The sequence below is a fragment of the Mesocricetus auratus genome, unplaced genomic scaffold, assembly GCF_017639785.1.
Source record: "Mesocricetus auratus isolate SY011 unplaced genomic scaffold, BCM_Maur_2.0 Super-Scaffold_100013, whole genome shotgun sequence".
NCBI classification, from domain to species: Eukaryota; Metazoa; Chordata; class Mammalia; order Rodentia; family Cricetidae; genus Mesocricetus; species Mesocricetus auratus.
In genome coordinates, this window is record NW_024429196.1 from 24,769,399 (window position 1) to 24,787,897 (window position 18,499).

General features: G+C 38.4%; 1 protein-coding gene across 9 annotated transcripts in view; it reads right to left on the reverse strand.

Moving 5' to 3' along the window:
• Positions 1-18,499, reverse strand: part of Celf2 (CUGBP Elav-like family member 2) — an 826,625-nt gene that overhangs the window by 318,179 nt on the left and 489,947 nt on the right. For 3 of the 9 annotated variants that reach the window (XM_040756174.1, XM_040756172.1, XM_040756173.1), the window contains exon 1: positions 9,039-9,179. The exons of 4 other annotated variants lie outside the window; for them this stretch is intronic. In XM_040756174.1, coding sequence (XP_040612108.1) covers positions 9,039-9,145 — 107 coding nt within the window. In that variant the 5' untranslated portion in view covers positions 9,146-9,179. Of the gene's footprint in view, positions 1-8,554; positions 8,832-9,038; positions 9,180-10,181; positions 10,221-18,499 lie in introns of those variants that run through there. 2 more of the 9 variants (XM_040756180.1, XM_040756179.1) reach the window with 2 other exon arrangements.

The following is an 18,499-nucleotide window of genomic DNA, read 5'->3' on the forward strand; positions in this document are numbered from 1 at the left end:
CTGGCTACTCAGTACAAACCAAAGGCCAAAACATCTTTTCCCTATCACACTTTTGAATTCAAATTTTATGAACATGGTTGTTTCAGTTTAAAAAACAAAATAACAAGCCCAGTGTGCTCAGAGCCATTTGGAGCAAGAAATGCAGGCCCTATTATGAGATTTTCCACCATTTCCAGGCAATAAGCTTGAAATCAACATGAATTTTAAGTACCTGGACATGTGTTTATTCTTGGCTCATTCTAATTTTGATAGCAACTTACAAAAATAAACAATGTCTTTAAAAACGTTTTAAACAACCCCAAACAAGTCCTAGCAATATATTATAAGTAAACTTATCACTAATCATAAATCTAAATCCATCACATCTGCTCTCCCAATATTGAGTGATTCTTTAACACATTCCTATAACTAGATAGGTAAAATTAAATAGCCAAGCAGATGAAGTAGTTGTTAAACAGCCATTTTACATTTTGAGGGAATATTAAATAGTCTATTCTCTTGGAGAACAGTTTCCACTGACGTGTTCCAATCTCATTTGTTGATGCTGCTGTTGTTATTGTTTCTATTTGTTTTTAATAGAGCCAAAATACAGCAGGGTAAATTTCTCTTCCTTCTGAAGAGTCCCTTCAACGAAAGCTGCTTCTTTCATACCTACCTTCGTACTGGAAAATGAGATGCCCCTCCAGGGCTGTCAGGAGCCTCCATTCCAAGGCCAGAGAATGTCAACATCCTGGGTCTTTCAGGCCCAGAGCTCAGCCATTGCCTCATTTCCCCAGCTAACCTGCCCTTTCCCTTTTCTCCTTTCTCCATTACACCACTCCTGCAGCCTTCCATCTTTTCCTGCTCAGCCTTCTCTTCCTTCCTGTGTTCCCCTCACTTTTCCTTTCTTTCTTTCGAATGGGAACCAGACAGCGTCTGCACTCTCCTCTACAGCTGTGTGCCTGTGGAGGTGGGTAGCTACCAAAGTGAAGAGAGGAACTGGAAGAGGGATACTTATGTGGACCAGAAATCAAATTTCACTTGCCTTGACCAAGGCTGATTTCTGAAGTGGCAACAGCTGTCTCTATAGGGAGCAGCAGGATTCCTTTCCAGACACTGCCAGGAGGGAGGATGGGAGATTGTGTACCATGAGGCAAGAAAATGGAATGTGAGCATTGGGAAGAAGTCTGGGGAAGGGGTGGGGAAACGAAAAGAAAAAAGGCTTCCCTGTCTAACATGGAGATTTGCACATAGAAGGCACTGGGGGACTGGGGGTAACATTCCTTTGAAGGAATGTTCCAGTATCCTTTGGAAGTTATTGAGATTTGTCAAATGATACTCGTGCCCTTATCTGGTGCCAGTTTGGCGGCAGGAACAAAATTTATACTTACCAGAATGAAGTTCCTAATTCCCTTCCAATCCACTCATCAACACTCCATCCCATCAAATGTTTCCCCTAATCCATAGAATGTTATCTGACTCTCTCCCAAGTTGTCAGATTTTTAAAAAGAGAAATTGCTGCTTGACAAAGTACAACAGCTGAGCAGCAGCAGCTGGGAGGACACAGTTGCCGACATAACAGGAGGTCCCAGAGAGAGAGCAGGAACAGGTGGGCATGGAATAAAAAGAAATGGACAAATGGATGTGGGAAGCTTTCGGCTCGGTTGACTAAGGCAGATCTTATCCGGAATCAAAATCGCCAATGAAAAAGACAATCAGCCTGATTTGTCTGAGGCTCCTTTTTCCTAAGCTAATACAACTGGAAGAAGAGTGAGGATTAAGAGACTAAAAGGTTGGATTTCTGTGAGATAAAGCACACGAATCCACTTTACTTACAGTGAAGAGATATGGGCTCATAAGATCAGAAGATATCTGATTTGGTGTTTACAGATCAGACCCTTTAGAACAAATGGTACTTTCAAACTGAGTGGAAAGATATTGGTACTTAAGAACCAAACCTGTTGGATTCTGAATTTCATTTTGTCAAATAATTTGACGGGACACTGGGACAAAGTCATTTAATTTTCTGATTCATCAACCAGACCTTTGTCTTATGTGTAGCCACTTCTTCTTAGTAGAGATGCATGGATGATAATTCAAAGCTTGCCATGATCCTCAGACAAGTATGATGTGTTAGCCTAATTATTACTACAGTGATTATATAACTGAGCTATTAAAGTGATGTGTAGGTTGAAAATACATCAAGGTAGTGCCATCAGGAAAAATTCCTCCAATAATAATAGTTCAAATGTGGAACCACTTTTATTTTATAGAGAGGTGTTTGAAGATACCAAATGACTATTTAAATTTGCTTTTGATGCTAATTTCTATTAAGTCTATTAGAGGAAGTTTTTCTTTCTTTCTCTTAGGAGAACCACACAAAATCTTCATGGAAATTTTGCCATTTCACAGAAGTAATATAACTATCTATCTATGGTGAATATACTGTGTAGTTCTTCTCTATGTCTTAGCTCTTTATCTCAATTGTTGAGTGTAAAGCTGTCTCTCAATTCTCTCTTAATAGTAATAGCTACATTTGGCCTATTTTAGACGAATATGGCAAGAAAGGAGAGAGAAGAGACATTGGGAATTAAGGAAGCTCAGGAGTTTGTTTGGCTTGGTTTTAATAACGAAGTCAGACATCGCCTTTACCCCCTTCATTATTTCTATTTTGAACATCCTTCACAGCCACATTCAACATCCATCTATGTGCACTGTACCATTAATCCTTTTCCAACCACCATTTTCGCTCTTTTTCTCATGAGTCTTGAAGCTATCTGATGGCCAAGAAGTGTCTTTTACTGAATACATGTATGTGTATGTGTGTGTGTGTGTGTATTGTTGTTGTTGTTGTTTGATTGGTTATGGTTGCAATATGATAATTTTAAATTCACTTTTTAAATCAATGGTGGTTTAAAATTCTCTATTGTTCTTTCCAACATCAGTTGCTCTTGTGTGTATTAAAGTCCAAGAAAAATGAGGCATGGAATATTTTCTTCTGAGATTTCATGAATGCCAAGTGTGGTGCCATACTCCTATAAACCTCACTGTGTGGCAGGCTGAGGCAGGAAGATAGGGAGTTTGAGACCAGCATGGGCTGTAAATGGGGATCCTTACTAAAAAATATGACAAGGCCCTTTTAAAAATCTAAGGTAAGCAAATGAGATGCTTTCAAAATTTTTTCTTCCTTATTCCTTTAATCCTTTATTATTGGTCTTTATTTCTTCTGCCCCCCCCCCAAATCTTACACTCTCCCAAAAACTGACGATGGAAAGTAACTAAAGTTAAAAGAATTGTGATTCAGGAAGAATAGAACAGCTAAAACCATTATCTGTGAGCAGTGTCTTGATTAGATCATGAGTGATGGGCTACTGATAACAAACAGTTTTATCAATGGCAAATGAAATGCATCTGCCAATCAAAGTGTATGGTGGGAATGCTGCAACACAGGTTTTAAGATGGCAAATATCTGAGGTTGGACAGGTGATTCAGTGATTAAGATCACATACTAATCATGTAGAAACCAGAGTTCAGTTCCTGGCATGCCATTTGGGTGGCTCAGAACCATCTGCTGCTCCAGCTCCCAGGTATCCAATGTATAACTACCTACTCATATACCCACAACTCTCTCACATGTACACACCCATACCGGCAATAACCATATACATAATTAAACACAATACAAACAACTATTTCTTAAAATGGAAGGTATCACTAGGCCTGATGGCATAGGCCTATGATCCCAGCTACTCAGAAGACTGAGTTGGGAAGATCAGCCTGGTCTACAGAATGAGTTCAAGCCCATCCTGAGCAACATAGTGAGATCCAATCTCAAAAGAAAACAAGAGGGGGAGGGGTTATACAGAAATCGTTGGATAGTATTTAGTGATAGAACCCTTACCTAAAATATTCAAAATCCTAGATCAATTCACAGTAACAGAAAAAAATGTGACACAAATACCAAATCATCACTGCCTAGGGAAAGAATTTAACTGCTTCTTGAGTTGTAGTCCTTTCCACTATGATCTCTAAGTCTCTATGTGACTTTACTATTCTCAATCTCAGTTTTTCCATCTTTAAAATGGAAAAAACTATAATGACCACTTTGGTATCTATGAGAATTATATTAGATGATATGAACAGAAGTGCTTCATGTAATGCCAAGCAAAGAGCAATTGTGAATAAGTCTTAATCATATTCTTTCTACAGTAACATCTCATATCCTAATCTTTGTCAGAAACTAAAAAAGGCAGTTGAGAAGAGAGAAAGTCTATCATAATCTTACAGCATTCAAGTTTCAATTATGTATCTAAAGCCTAACCCAGATGGAAGAGATGGAGTATTGTTTAAGAAGAAAGGGGACCTGGAATGCCATTCAAAGGGAAGGAATGATGAACAGGACCTGTGGCCCATTTTCAGGACCAAAATTTGTGACTTCCCAAGAAGGTGAAAAAATGCAGGTAGATTTATGCAAAGACCACTCACTTCTCTGATAGAAGGCAGCATCACCACTATACAGAGTTCCTACTGATTCCAGCTGTGAGCTTTCTCAAGATGTAGATTAAAAAGCCATGAATCTCAACTGAACCAGCAGTACACAAGCTCCTCTTGGTAACCACAACAAACTTTGTTGAATGGAATAATATTTACAGGTAAGTTCTATTTTGTTGTTGTTGTTGTTTCTTCGAGGCATGCTGATAGTTCTGCTTCATAAACTCCAATGATTCATCCTTAGCCTGTGTCGCCAACAATGGGCAGATCAACCTGAAGTATGCTGAGGCAGTAGAAGCTCAAACTGCTCTCGTGATACACGTCACTCTGGACAATCCTTTCTCTACAGATGCCACGTCCTGTTAACTTAGTTTTGACACACTGGGAAATGTGCCAGGGTGGGTCACTCCCATACGTGATGATTTCTAATGTCTTTCTGTGATGCATGAGGGTGGATTTGGGAAGAAAATGGACTTTTCACCAGGTCAGAGTCCACCAGCAGCAACTTTGAGTTGAGTGGAGCTCAACACACACACACACACACACACACACACACACACACACGGATCCAGACACATGGACACACAGACATGTCACCTTTGTTTTGTGCCATGTGATTGTAAAGGCACACCAGCTCTCTGATACTTCCTTTTGGCTCTATGTGGGCTACAAGGTAACACCTTATATCTTCACATTCTCGCACTACCTTCTTTCTCTGGCAGCCTCTTCCTACCTGATGTCAGCTGAGCAAAATGCCACAAAATTATAATTTCTTTCATACCACCATAGCCTCGTCTTTTCTACAGAATAAAAGTCACCTTATCTCAGAAAAACTTGCAAGTCCAGTAATTAAAGGAGCAATCTATAGTTCTAGGAAATGAGAGAGAGGAGTCTCTCCCTGGCCACCAAGTCTTTTGGGAATTAGCAAAATAAAGAAATTATGTGAAAGCTGTAAGATGCAATTCAAGAAGACATTACTGTCACTAAGTGGACTTGAGCTTGTTACAGTGGTAAAAAGGGAAAATAAATGTCTCAGCACAGAGGTTCTGCTAGGCAAACTGCATTCTGTTCCTAAGTTTTATTCAAATATCTACATTACAAAAAGGTTGGACATTTCTAATTTCATTGCTATTATAACGATAAGAAATCAGGTTATATCTTTCCTTCCAGTTGCTGGCACCTTCCACACTGAACTGTCACCCCATGTAACACGTTCCTTTTTCATTTTACCTTTCCTCTCATCAACCTGGGTGTTTCCAGGGCTGTGAGCAATGAACTTTCCATCAGCTACATTTTCACCTAATTAAACCCCCTGATTACAATAATTAGTATTGATTCACTCTTTGAATGACTTCCCAGGTATTCAAGCACAATTCACGTTGCTAAAAAGTCCTAGGTATAAATATTAGTCAAATGCTCTTCGTTACTTTTCCAGCCCCCAAATGATGTCTTGCAATTTTATCTAGTCACATAAAAAACGAAGAGCCAATAAAGAAATATTATCAGGCTCCATCCTTACAAAGAAAAGAATTTTAATACACTGGAGGTTTTAGATCGTGGTCTGTTGAACACATTTATATAAATATTCCCGAGGCTCCTACATAAAGGGGCTTGGGGTGTAATTGTTATTTTCTAGTGAAAGAAACCATTTTACCAGTTTGAATCTTCACCTATTCCTTTTCTTCAGGTCTGAGGATAGAATTAAATTTTATTTCTACATTTGTTTAGGTCACCATCCTGGAAAATCATTGCATGTGGGGTGAATAGCATGACACATTGTCTTGTTACTTTTGTAGATATGAAAGTAGACAAGTTTGCCAACTCTCGACAATATACTTTTTCCATCAGTATAGAGAAAATCACATTGTTCTGTATAATGGATGCTGGAATTGCATGGTGGGTGGGGGATAGGTTTGGGGTCCCAAATTCTGAAAACTGATAATGTATCAAAACACCAGAGAAAGGAGGAAAGTGGAATTTCCCATTTCTGGCTTACCTATGAGCACTCAGAAATTTAAGTGAATATATCATAGTTAAATAATTACCAATTTAGAAAAAAATTCAACGCTGTGGTCTCCAAATGATTTCTTTATTTAAATGAATTCCTGACAAGCATCTAGCAAGCGTGGAAGACTACTTTCCTCTCAGACCACACACACACACACACACACACACACACACACACACACACACACACTGATTTGCAACCTCTGTTTTAGATTGAAATTTTCCCATGAAAGTGGAACCTGGGTGTGCTGGTAACAGTTGGTTAGCCTCGGATATGAAGCTTCACCCATTACCTTTTATGAGCTCATCCTAAAAGCAATTATTGGTATACCCAATGCAAGGAGCAGTTCAGATCCCATTGGAACTAAGGGAACATAACAAGCATGCCTTTAAAATCCACTCTATTCACAATGGATAACTTAAAGAATATTATCACATCACACACATATGCTTTGGGTGTACCTAAGCTCTGAAAATATTACCGGCAGGAAATCTCAACTTGCAAAGACAATTTTTGGTAACCAATAACATTTATGTAATTAATTCTACATTAAGTATTTAATAACATTTCACCTTAAGTTTAAAAAATTAAAATTCAGGTCCAAATTTAAGGAATAACTGGTGCTTCATAACTGTGATTTTTTAAAATACTGCATACATCTCCTTCCTTACTGATGGGGAGCATTGCCAATTTGAACCAAAATCTACCAGAAAATATTTGAAACAAATTTTGACTTTTAATTTTATTCATTGCACCAATTCCCCTTTTGTTTCTCAAATTAGGCCCTTAGATGTATTCCATAAATTTACTAATATGCATCTAGTATATTGATCTGACACAAACAGTATACTAAGCAAGCACTAAAATATTATGAATATATTCTTCATAGACATCAACCTTAGGAAGAGGATTTTCATGTAAACCAATTACTTATTAATTTATTGTCTATTCTTTTTACATCTAATGTGCAAAAAAATGGTTTCAACATTTGAGAAGTTTGAACCAGATTTTTCCATGCTCTCTTCTACAGTCTCAGAATTTTCACCTTAGAAACCAATGTTTATCTTCTAAAATGAAAGGCATCGTGAAATACTTGCCTTGCACAGAATTGCAGTTTATAACAATATGAGCATTAAGTCAGAAATCAATATATTCCACTGAAACCTTTAACATAGCTAAGTAACAGGACAATAGTTTGTGATCAAAATTATAAAGGCAAAAGTTCTTACTTTTGTCCTTGGATTTCTAAACTGTTTATCTATGAACACCCAACAGAAAGCTAAAAACTAGAAATGCTCACTACTCAAGCCTTAAACATAGATAGCCCTGTTAACTTCTCTTTCAAGCTACATTCCATAAGTCCCCGAAAAGGACACATTTTAAAACCCTAAACATTAAGTACAGTAGAATCAGGTCCGATCAACAAGGCATTTGCCACAATGATAATAGTATTACAAGCATTCTCAATCAATAAGTTTTCTTTCTGTAGTTAACAGAGAGACAAGCCATAAATCTCTAACTTAATCCAGCCAATGTAACTGCAAAATGCAAAAAGCTCCGAGAATGGTAGATAATAAAATTTTAAAAGCATAAAACCACAAATAAGCAGACCCAAAGCTCTTCACTTTGATAGTCCATATAAGCAAGATTATAGGAGATAAAAAGGGGTGATGAGGAAAACACACACACACACACACACACACACACACACACACACACACACACACACACAGAGGAAAAAAAAAACAGCCCCAGACATGCATTAAGCTAGTTTGACAGCTCCATTGTTCGACCGGTCCCATTGTCAGACCCAAAGATGTATTCAGTGCTACAATGTCTGCTAGCAAATAAACAAAAGACTGCATTTTTAAAAGCAGGATGCCAATTCTATCATAATTCTCTCTCAGCTTCCCAAAAGGTCAGCTGTGACTCCTTCTTGGTCTATGATAGAACCCCCAACACCCATGCAGGAAGCAGATATCTGCTTCCCCACACATGAGGACCCAGGACGCCATGCATCAACAGAGGTCTCCAAACAGGTACACATTTTGGCAAACAGGATAAAGTGATCCAAACCTGATAACACGGGAAGACTATTTAGGTGCTAAGTCCAGATTAGAGTGGTATTTGGAACGCAAGTCTAATATGGAGTCTCCTCAGCTCCTTTTTCGGTGATTATTCCATGCAGAGTGCATAATAATGAAAGAGGCTTAGACATTGCAAAAGAAAAGACGAACCAACAGCCAGATTCGGAACCCTTAAAACATCCACTGGCTGCTCATAGATAGCAGGGAGCAAATGCATGGTCTGCTTTCAAGGCAACTAGTACACATACAACTCCCTCACAACAGTCCTTCTTTCTCTCCCTGGCTTGCTCTCTCTCTCTCTCTCCCCCAATCTCTTGGTCTCAATTTCATTTCCCTTTCTCTGTTTAGAATCTTTCACCCCCTCCTTCTCTTCTAAGATAAGGAAGCTGCTTGATTCGGGGCAAGATTAGTGTCTCCAACAGCTCTCAGAACTAGAAAAGCTCATATTAAAAACAAAGGACCCAACAACATACCTTAAAAGCAGCTCCTCATTTCTCATAGTAACAGCGGATTTGGGACAGCGCATGCTTTCTACACTGATAGTCTCAACAAAAGCCAGTTCAGAAGTGCGCTCAAACATCAATGGCACACTCGCTATTCACTAATGCGCCCCCTCTCTCCTCTCTCTCTCTCTCTCTCTCTCTCTCTCTCTCTCTCTCTCTCTCTCTCTCTCTCTCTCTCTCTCTCTCTCTCTCTCTCTCTCTCTCTCTCAATCCACTCTTCTCCTCTCAAATTCTGAATAGTACAGAAAAGGGCTTCTGCAGACTCACTAAGAAGAAATAATCCTCTCTGGCAAGTTATGTTATCTAGGCATGTTTTTGCACTAGTGTGCTGTGTCTCCTATACAGAGCTTGTTTGCATGCAAGCCTGGCTGGCGTTGGTTCTCCTAATTACAGACTTAAAGAGTGGAAAGATTTTAAGCAACTCAGTGACCTTTTATTTATGTACACATTAAATAGCAAAACCAACCTGACAGTCTCACTATCAACTATCAGCCAAGCATCACAGCGGACTGAGGTTTGAACAGGTCCATGTGCTCAGAAGAATTTTTGCCTCTCTTTTCTGGGATACTGCATTCACAGTTGGATTCATCTGTTCCTCTTCTCTTGTCCTCAGAAAGAGTGACAAGGTCAAGACCCTTAGACCAACCCTGGATCATAGATTTAGAGAACACAGACAGGGGGGACTCGGAAGTATTTTAACTCTGTGCACGCCAGAATTCTTATAAATTAGAGCTTCATTCACCAGAAGCAGGGCATCAAGGAATCAGGCACCACAAAGATTGTTTAGTCACATTGAATACCTAAACAATACATATAGCTGCTTCAAATCCAAAAGGTCAATGAGTGGCTTTTTTCCAAAAAAAAAAAAAAAAAAAAAAAAAGAAAATTTACTACTCTGCTTCACTATAGTCTCAGGGCTTTGTACATACAGTTGACCAGGGAAATACATTTTCCCCTTTCTTATTATTGGAATAGGAAGAATTCCATGCATAATTAGCCAAGTCAAATAGCAAGTTAAACACACACACAGAGAGAAGAAACAATGCTATGGACTGAATCAGTGGTCATCCAAAAGGGCAAGTTCAGACATCACTCCAGGGGGTGCATACTGACCTTGGAAGTTGAGAACACTCTCAGCTTGTATGGAATAACCTAGAATGTTTCAAAACAGACCTGGGTCAAAAATACTGGCGTGAATCCTGAATACTCTCACTCCTATCTGACATCATTACAAAGTGTATCCTTCCTAGTAAAATTCTAATTGAAATATGAATGAGGATAATAGTGGAGAAAAATAATGGTGAACTCTGCTTTGCCACCCATTTGAAGACCTGAAGTAATATACCCCATGTCTTGCAAGATAAGATCTCTGACTTTTGTACTTGATCTTAGTCCACAATAGGGATCTGGAGATTTGGAAAGGGGGGTGAGGAGGACGTTCTTTAGTCTCTACAACACAGTAATCATGCTGAGTGCTATGATGATAAGCTATGATGATAAATGAAAGTGTAGCCATTACCATTTCTACCCATCAATAAGACATGGCAAACCACTTGACATAGGTCAGGTCCTGAAACAAGAGCCTTATCCTGAGGACAACACATCTTTTACACATCTTTGCTTCCCTACAGTATACGAAAGTCACAGAGTGTATATATGAAAATGAATGACCTTGCCAGGAAATACTATCCTATGAAACCCAACATGTTCCTTTAAAGTAGGAAAAGCACCATGTAAATGAACTTGGAACCAGGAAGACCTTCTTTCACTTGTGGCTCATGCTGAGTGTTGGAGCAGAAGGCTGTTGACCCCGCTGTAGCTCCCTTTGCCCTGTAGTTAAATGGAGCCAACGAACGCTAATTTATTTTAAGGCACGTGAAAAGCCTGTAATAAAACTGGGCATGTTTGGTCAGTGCAAATATTAATAAAAAGTGGAATGGTTGCATGGACATCTGGCATGAGTTTGTCTGATAGGGTAAAAATGCAAGGCCCAGGCTGCTGCTGTGATAGTCCATGAAACTCCCCCTACATTTTAATGAATTATGAATTCATAGTAGTGGGCCAGAATCAAACCAAATTACTAAATCTTTTCTATCTATCCACTTCCTTTTTAGCCTTGAGTCCTAAATATTGTGAAAGCTACTGAAGTAAGGGTTTACTATTTACCTAAATTCTACTTAGATGACAGACTGAGGACCTTACGCATTCCGGCTGAATGTACTGAATATGGGACTATAAAATGAATGAATAGAACATGTATGCTATTTGTAATATTTGCATACTGTATAGGAAGTTTGTGACCTCAAGTGTACACTGAATTAACCTCTGCTCTCCCTCACACACCCAATAGACTGTCTAAGTTTTAATTTTCTTACTGAATATTGATCTAATGAATATTTCTTAGTAAATGAATTCCCTTTAAACATTGAATCTAGGGAAAAATCATTTTATTTTCAAATCCGTGCTTTCTTTCAAAATATGAAAAACTCTCCCATTTTAGTAATGAGCTGGCACAGATGATAACACAGGAAAGTTCCTTTCATGCTATTGTGCTCTAAATTTCAAATTTCTTTTTAGTTAGCCATCCCACAACATTGATAGAGGTAGCATAATGTTATAGTCCCACCTAGAATGTTCAAATGCAGAGAGATTGGGGGACTTGCTACAGAAATGCACTAACTACCAAGCTTGGAAACTCCGTCTACTGCACTCTTGGCACAGAGCTTGGCTTCTAGATATACTAGGCAGGACGTGGCCTTCAAGGAGCATTTAGTGAAATGAATCTGACACTTCTTAATGTGATCATACCAGCCTGAGAGGAAAGACAGTAAGTTAATGAAAACTTAGTTAAAAGGTTACTCCTCTGATGCCAGTTTTACATCAGTTCATTTCAAACTTTATTCCAGTCGAAGATTAAAGCCACACAGACCAAGCACTCTTGAGGGCAAATTATTATTATTTGGGTCATCAACAATAGCTAATTTTAACAGTCTTGATTATTAAATTGGGTTTGTAGGGGAAATTTGTTTGAAAGAATTATAGCGGCAATTAAAAAGGAACAACAAAAACATAGATTGTTCCAATGTCCTCTATATTCAAAAAGACATTTTTTCACTTTATAAATTAAAACTTTAGCTAAGAATGCAAATTTGGCAAAGGACAAACCAGGAAAGTGTTGTGATGTGGGAATATTGTTGAGAGCTGAGAATCAGCCAGCTTCTTGATCTTTCTCGATTTGAACTTCCTAAAAGTTTTTTGAAAGGTAAATTATATATGTGTCTACTTCTGTTACAATTTCCAAAATCAAAAGTGAAAATTTCACATGGTGCATTAATGACTCCAACTGTTTTCCACCTTCTGTGCCTTGTCTTTTCATTTTAACATTTGCATTTCGAAAGTAATAAAAAGGCACCGTTTCAATAGGCTTGTATAATATGAAGGGTGATGAGGATGTAGGGTCTCTACTGAACAAAATCCTGCTTTGATGAAAGGTGGAGCTACAGAAACCTAGCCTTCCTCTCAGATCCACATCCTCAGAGGACAGTCTTGAAATTCAAGGGCACCAAGAACTTTAAATTTATTCGTCTTCAAACTACTGGGAATATACCAGAAGGAATCTAAGCCTGTATACTACAGAGATACTTGTACATGCATGTTCATTGCTGTGCTTTTCATAATAGTCAAGACACAGAACTAGTCTAGATGTCCAACAGATGGACATGAAGAAAGTATGGGATACACATGCAATGCAGTTTTATTTATGTGTAAAGAAGAATGAAATCATGTTATTTTCAGGAAAAATGATGAAACTAGAGATCACCCTGTTAAGTGAAATAAACCACACTTAAACAAATATCCCATATTGTTTTCCTCTCATCTTCTAATTCTGGATTCAAAACATATTTTTCATGCACATGTACATGAAAAATAAGGACATATATGAAAGCAGAAAGGAAATAATGTAAGGAAAAGAAGAAGGAGTCTTAAGGCATCACAGGGGAAGAGAAGAGAGGCTAATTGGAGGAGAAATAAGAAACAAAATTGCAAGCCTTTTAATATGAGAACTATATTCATAGACACATGTATGTATGAATGTGACATAAGAAAAATGTGATTGGGGTAAATATGAGCAAAATATAATGATACAGATGCATCAATATGTTATAAAGGAAGCCATTATTTTGTATTCTTACTAAAAAATATCTAACAATAGAATCGGGGAGTTGGGCAGGGGCTCATGGGAGTAAAGTGGCTTCCATGCAAGCATGAGGAACTGAGTTCAGATCTTTAGTGACCTCATACAAGCCAGGCCCACTGGTGCATACCTGTAACACCAGCACTGGGAGTGTGAGGGAGCAGAGACAGATATATCCCTGTAGTTCACTGGCTAGCCACTAACCAGCTGCTGATCTCCATGTTCAGTGACAGACCGTGTCTCAAAAAATAATGGAAGGAGCAAACAAGGTAAACACTTGATGTGGACTCATGGTCTCCACACAACTGAGCATATGCATATGAACATGTACATATAACACACATACAAATACAAATGAAAGAATTACTTGGTCTTCATAAGAAAAACACTTTGCAAGCATGAGGATCTAAGGTAGAATCCCCAGTACTCACACAAAATCTGGGAATGGCTAGCCATGCTTGTAACTCTACTTTTGAAAGGAAGATCCTGGGAGCTTGCTGTCCAGACTAACCTAGAGGAGACAGCAAACTTCAGGTTCAGTGACAGACATGTCCCAAGGTAATATGGTGGAGGATAATAGAGGAAAACACCTGAAATTCTCTTCTGGATTTTCATGTGACTGCATGGGTACATACACATACACATATATACTTCTGTCTATATGTATGCATGTATGTGCATGTGTATAGCATGTGCATTCGTGTATGTATGTATATAAAAAACATAACATACTGCCATATTGTTACCACAGATGGAAAGAATACACAGAAAATTTGCTAAGTAAATGACTAAGGTTTAAAAGAAAGATTCCCATATACCAAGTACAGTGCAAACAATAGTTTCTTAGTAACATTGATAAACACACATGTAAATTGTATGCAAATAAATATATTTTCTTTCATTTCTGCTGATATTGAACAAAAAATACAAGGTTCCTTTGGTTTAAAGCTTGCCAACCTCAGAGGCAGAGTTTTTGTTGGTGTAATGAGAGCTAAGTAGAGAAGTCAGCTCAGGGGTGAGCCCTGGATAGAACTAACAGAATGTGCTGCAACCTGTTCTTTCAGACTCCACTACTCTCAGCTGGTTTGTACAGTGGTGGGTGGGTGCAGGACATTAAAATCCATAGGTCTGAGTAGTCTTGCCCCAATAAACAATACTGACAGTTGGTTCAAAGTAACATCACAGTAGTTTGGTAAAGCAAACAGTTGATGGTATTCTGAGGAGTCATGTAGAGTTCCCTTCATAGGAGTACTCACTAATTATCTCCAACTCTCAATTTAGAAGCAGGTGACAGTCATCTCAGTGACAAGAAGTGGCTTGAATTCCAAATGGGTATTCCTCCACAAGCCATGGGATCATTTACTCACTTCAAAATTGGAGATGGGACAGGTGGATGAATAGTTAGCCAGAATAACTGTAATGCCCCTTAAGATGAAAGTGTTATATTTATCAATAAGTATGTATACATAATAAACTGTGAAGTACTTAGGACTCCTGGAAGTAACTTAAAAATAGGTAGTAGGAAAATCTCACTTGAAAATAGGTTTGAGATAAGTCTAAGAGGAGATATTATAACTAATAACAAGAGCTTTCTGTAAATGAAAGCAGACATCAGACCTCGGGGAACTGTGTCTATCCACTGAAGACAGAATTTAGAGGATTTCTCATTTACATCAACAACCATAAGTAGCCTAGTCCATAAAATAACTGGCTGTAAACTCTTACCATCTATCAAACAACATTTTCACAATTGAACAGTCATTTTTTGACCAAATGATTTGTCAAAGGTGAACCTGGGGCAGATCCATGGGAGAATGTCTTTGAGCTAAGTGGTACCATTTGCGTGGAACACATGTTAAGTACACTCTTAATATTTGTATCACATTAGTAATTTAAATGTGTGTGTGTGTATGTGCATGTGTGTGTGTGTACATGCATGCAAGCACATGTACACTTGTGGAAGTTGGAGGACAACATTGGTTCTTCCTTAGAGGTCAGACTCAGATCATCAGGCTTACCTGCAATTCTCTTACCCACTAAACCACCTTGCCTGCCATACACTTGCTATTTTTAAGGGAGACATATGCATAAGCAACTATTTTTCTGCTTGTTCAAACAGCCAAGTGAGAAGCCTTATGCTGCATGATCACTATCCATGCACTGTAAAAGGGAATGTAGTTTTTACTGCACTTGGGGAAGCCCTCTTTCTCAGTGATGTTGTTACAGTGAATGCTGTGAAGAAAACTGCACAGCATGAACAAGAACTTTTGGGGTTGATCAGATCTTCCCTTCAGAAGACCGAGTACAAGATGGCAATTTATGTGAAAAAAATGAATGAGAAACCAAAATGTTCTGGGGATGATGGCTTTGAAACCACCACAATGCATTTATACTCTTCAGAGTAGAAAGGTGACTCTACAGCTACTTTTCTTTCTGTGGCACCTTCTAAAGTTATTTATTATTTGTTCCTCCTATCTAAATTTACATCGACTGAAATCAAGAAGACACTTATTTTCTTGCCAATATAAAACATGGTAGAGCATAGGGTGGACACTTCTTAAATTCATGTCCAGTGGCTAGAGTTATCTGCATAGTAGTCTTCTCATCAGTTGGCTGCTGCTTTATACTATTTCTAAAAGTCTTGTCAAACCCAATGAAAAGTGACTATTGGGTCATTAGGCGAGACCCTGAGAGGTGCAAAAGATTAAGGATGTCCTGTTGCTAACTTTAAAGACTTTCATGTTCCTAGAGCTTGAATCCTAAGTTTATTTGTATTTTTTAATGCTTGTTTGAACTTTAATTGTTATTTTAATTTATTTCATCTGTACATGAACCTGTGCTTGTATGTGTGTGTATGAGCACCACAGCACACAAGTGGAGAACTGAGGAAACCTGTGAGTCAGTTCACTTCTTCCAGCATGTGGGTCCCAGTGATCCAACTCAGGTCATCTGGATTGCCAGCATGTGCCTTAGCCCACTGAGCCATCTTTCCAACCCTAAGCTCTGTAACCTTAAAGCAGCTATAAAGAGATAAAATTCTGCATTTTTATTCCTTTCTATAAATGTGAATATTTGGAACTTGTTAAATGGCAGGCTGGTGGGACTAGGTGAGACATTCAGAATCAGATCAATGGGAGTGGAAGGGTAATTTGGGTAACTTCTTGATAGGAAGCCAGCATCTTTATAGGCAAGCAGAAGAACCAGAAGTTAGACTGCTTTTTCTCCTATCCCCTGGTTCCAAAAGTGGGTCTGTTGTATGCCTCTAACTAGTTAGTTGCAACATAGCACCAAGTGTTGGCCTCAGTTAATTTCTTTCAGTGCATCTTGTATTCTAGCTCCTTCTCACTTGACTGGCTTCTCCAGCAAATTGCATTCTTACCTATTCTTCCTGATGTTGAAAGCAAGGCAAACTATTAAATGCCACATGCATTTCCAGAAATAAGTCACTAATGAATGATAGCCTTACTTTTTAAAGTGTTTTATATTTGATGCTATTCTACTTTGCTGGGACCAACATGCAATGTTGTTCTTAATTCTTTATTATCATTGAACATATTACACAGTAAATATCTTAAAAACCTTCAAAAGGACATTCTTGACTAGTTAAATAGAGGCCCAGAAGTAATGAAGATAGGGCAGAGAGTAGTTTGGAACTGAGGAAGGATACTGCATTTCATGCTGGGAATTTGGTAGTAAGAAGGCACAGAAAGTTCTGGGCTCTAGAAAGATAACTCTGTTTTTACTGTGGAGTCAGAACCAAGAATAGGACAGAGAACAGAGCAGTGGGGAAGTCACTGTACAAATAAGAACGGGCAAGTCTTTTAGGGAGGTTCTTCAATGAATTGACCACTGTTTATTTGCTTGGTCTGTGTAAGATGTTCCATCAAAGATCAAAGCACAAAACCCAGTAAATACAAAGTATAATACTACACCTGTGAAGAGAGTTCTTGCTTTGGAGATTAGGAAAAATCCAAGATAACAAGTCAGAAAAACAGCACAGGTGAGAGTGAAGCCTAGTTTGTTTCACAGTTCCATACTACTTACTTAGCAACTACAGAAAGGAGAATGTTCAAATATTCCTTTTATGGCAGAGTTATGATATGGACAGCTGAGTATGTGGGAAGAACACAAGAGAGGAGTTAAAGATAATTCTGATGTTTTCAGCATGGGCCATTTGGCAAACGATGCTATCACTGACTTAGAAGAATGACTGACATGGGCACAGTTCCCTTGATCCACTGAGAACAGAACGAGCTCAGGATACTCACAGGCAGACTGGTGTTGAGGATGCAGTTAGTGATGTGGCTGTGGGTGAGATCAACCAGGAAGAGAATTGAGAGGAAATACAAAGAACTGAGTTAAGACCAGAATCCCAGGTGAATCAATGGTTGAGGAGTAATTGAACCATGGCGCTTTAGTAAAAAAGAGCTAAATACATTGCAAAGAGACTTATGTCTAGTTGGAAGGTCTAAGTATGGAATACATTACAAGTTATTAGTTAGCTTGGTCTAAGTGATAACAGGAATTAATTATTTGTATGCTATATGGAAAACAAAACCGTTCTAATAAACAGCACAGACAAAAGCCTACTGGTAATTTGGATCATTAATTAGAAGGCAACCCACTTTTAGCTGGGAGCAGGCTACTTCTGTGCCCACAAACTTGCCAAGAAAGTAGAAACTACAATGGGTAGAGGCACGTTTTACAGGTAAAGGTAAATTTCTAGCATAAATAGACTTTGGCCAAATATACAGCTACTGCCCTGACCACTGAGATGAATATGAACATGCTGAGCTGTCCTCCACCATATCTTCCAGTACACACATAAAGCAGCCAAGGTGAAGGGGCTGAGGCAGGAGATTTCATTCCACTTTCAGGAGGAGAACAATTGTGTATAATGAAGACATATGCTTCTAACAGGAACATAAAAGTCCATATTTTTAAAAAAGCAACAACAAAAGTAGTTCTTGAAGGTATCTGTGGTTTAATGAAGATTTCAGAAGTCAAAAGGAATCAAACTCTAAACTTAGATAAAAGTTTCTATGTCACTCATAAGATTTAAGCATTGTATCATTAAAGAAAAGTACCTGTAAGTTACTTGTGTTGAGGATGCAGTTAGTGATCTGGCTGTGGGTGAGATCAACCAGGAAGAGAATTGAGAGTGAAATACAAAGAACTGAGTTAGGACCAGAATCCCAGGTGAATCAATGGTTGAGGAGTAATTGAACCATGGCTC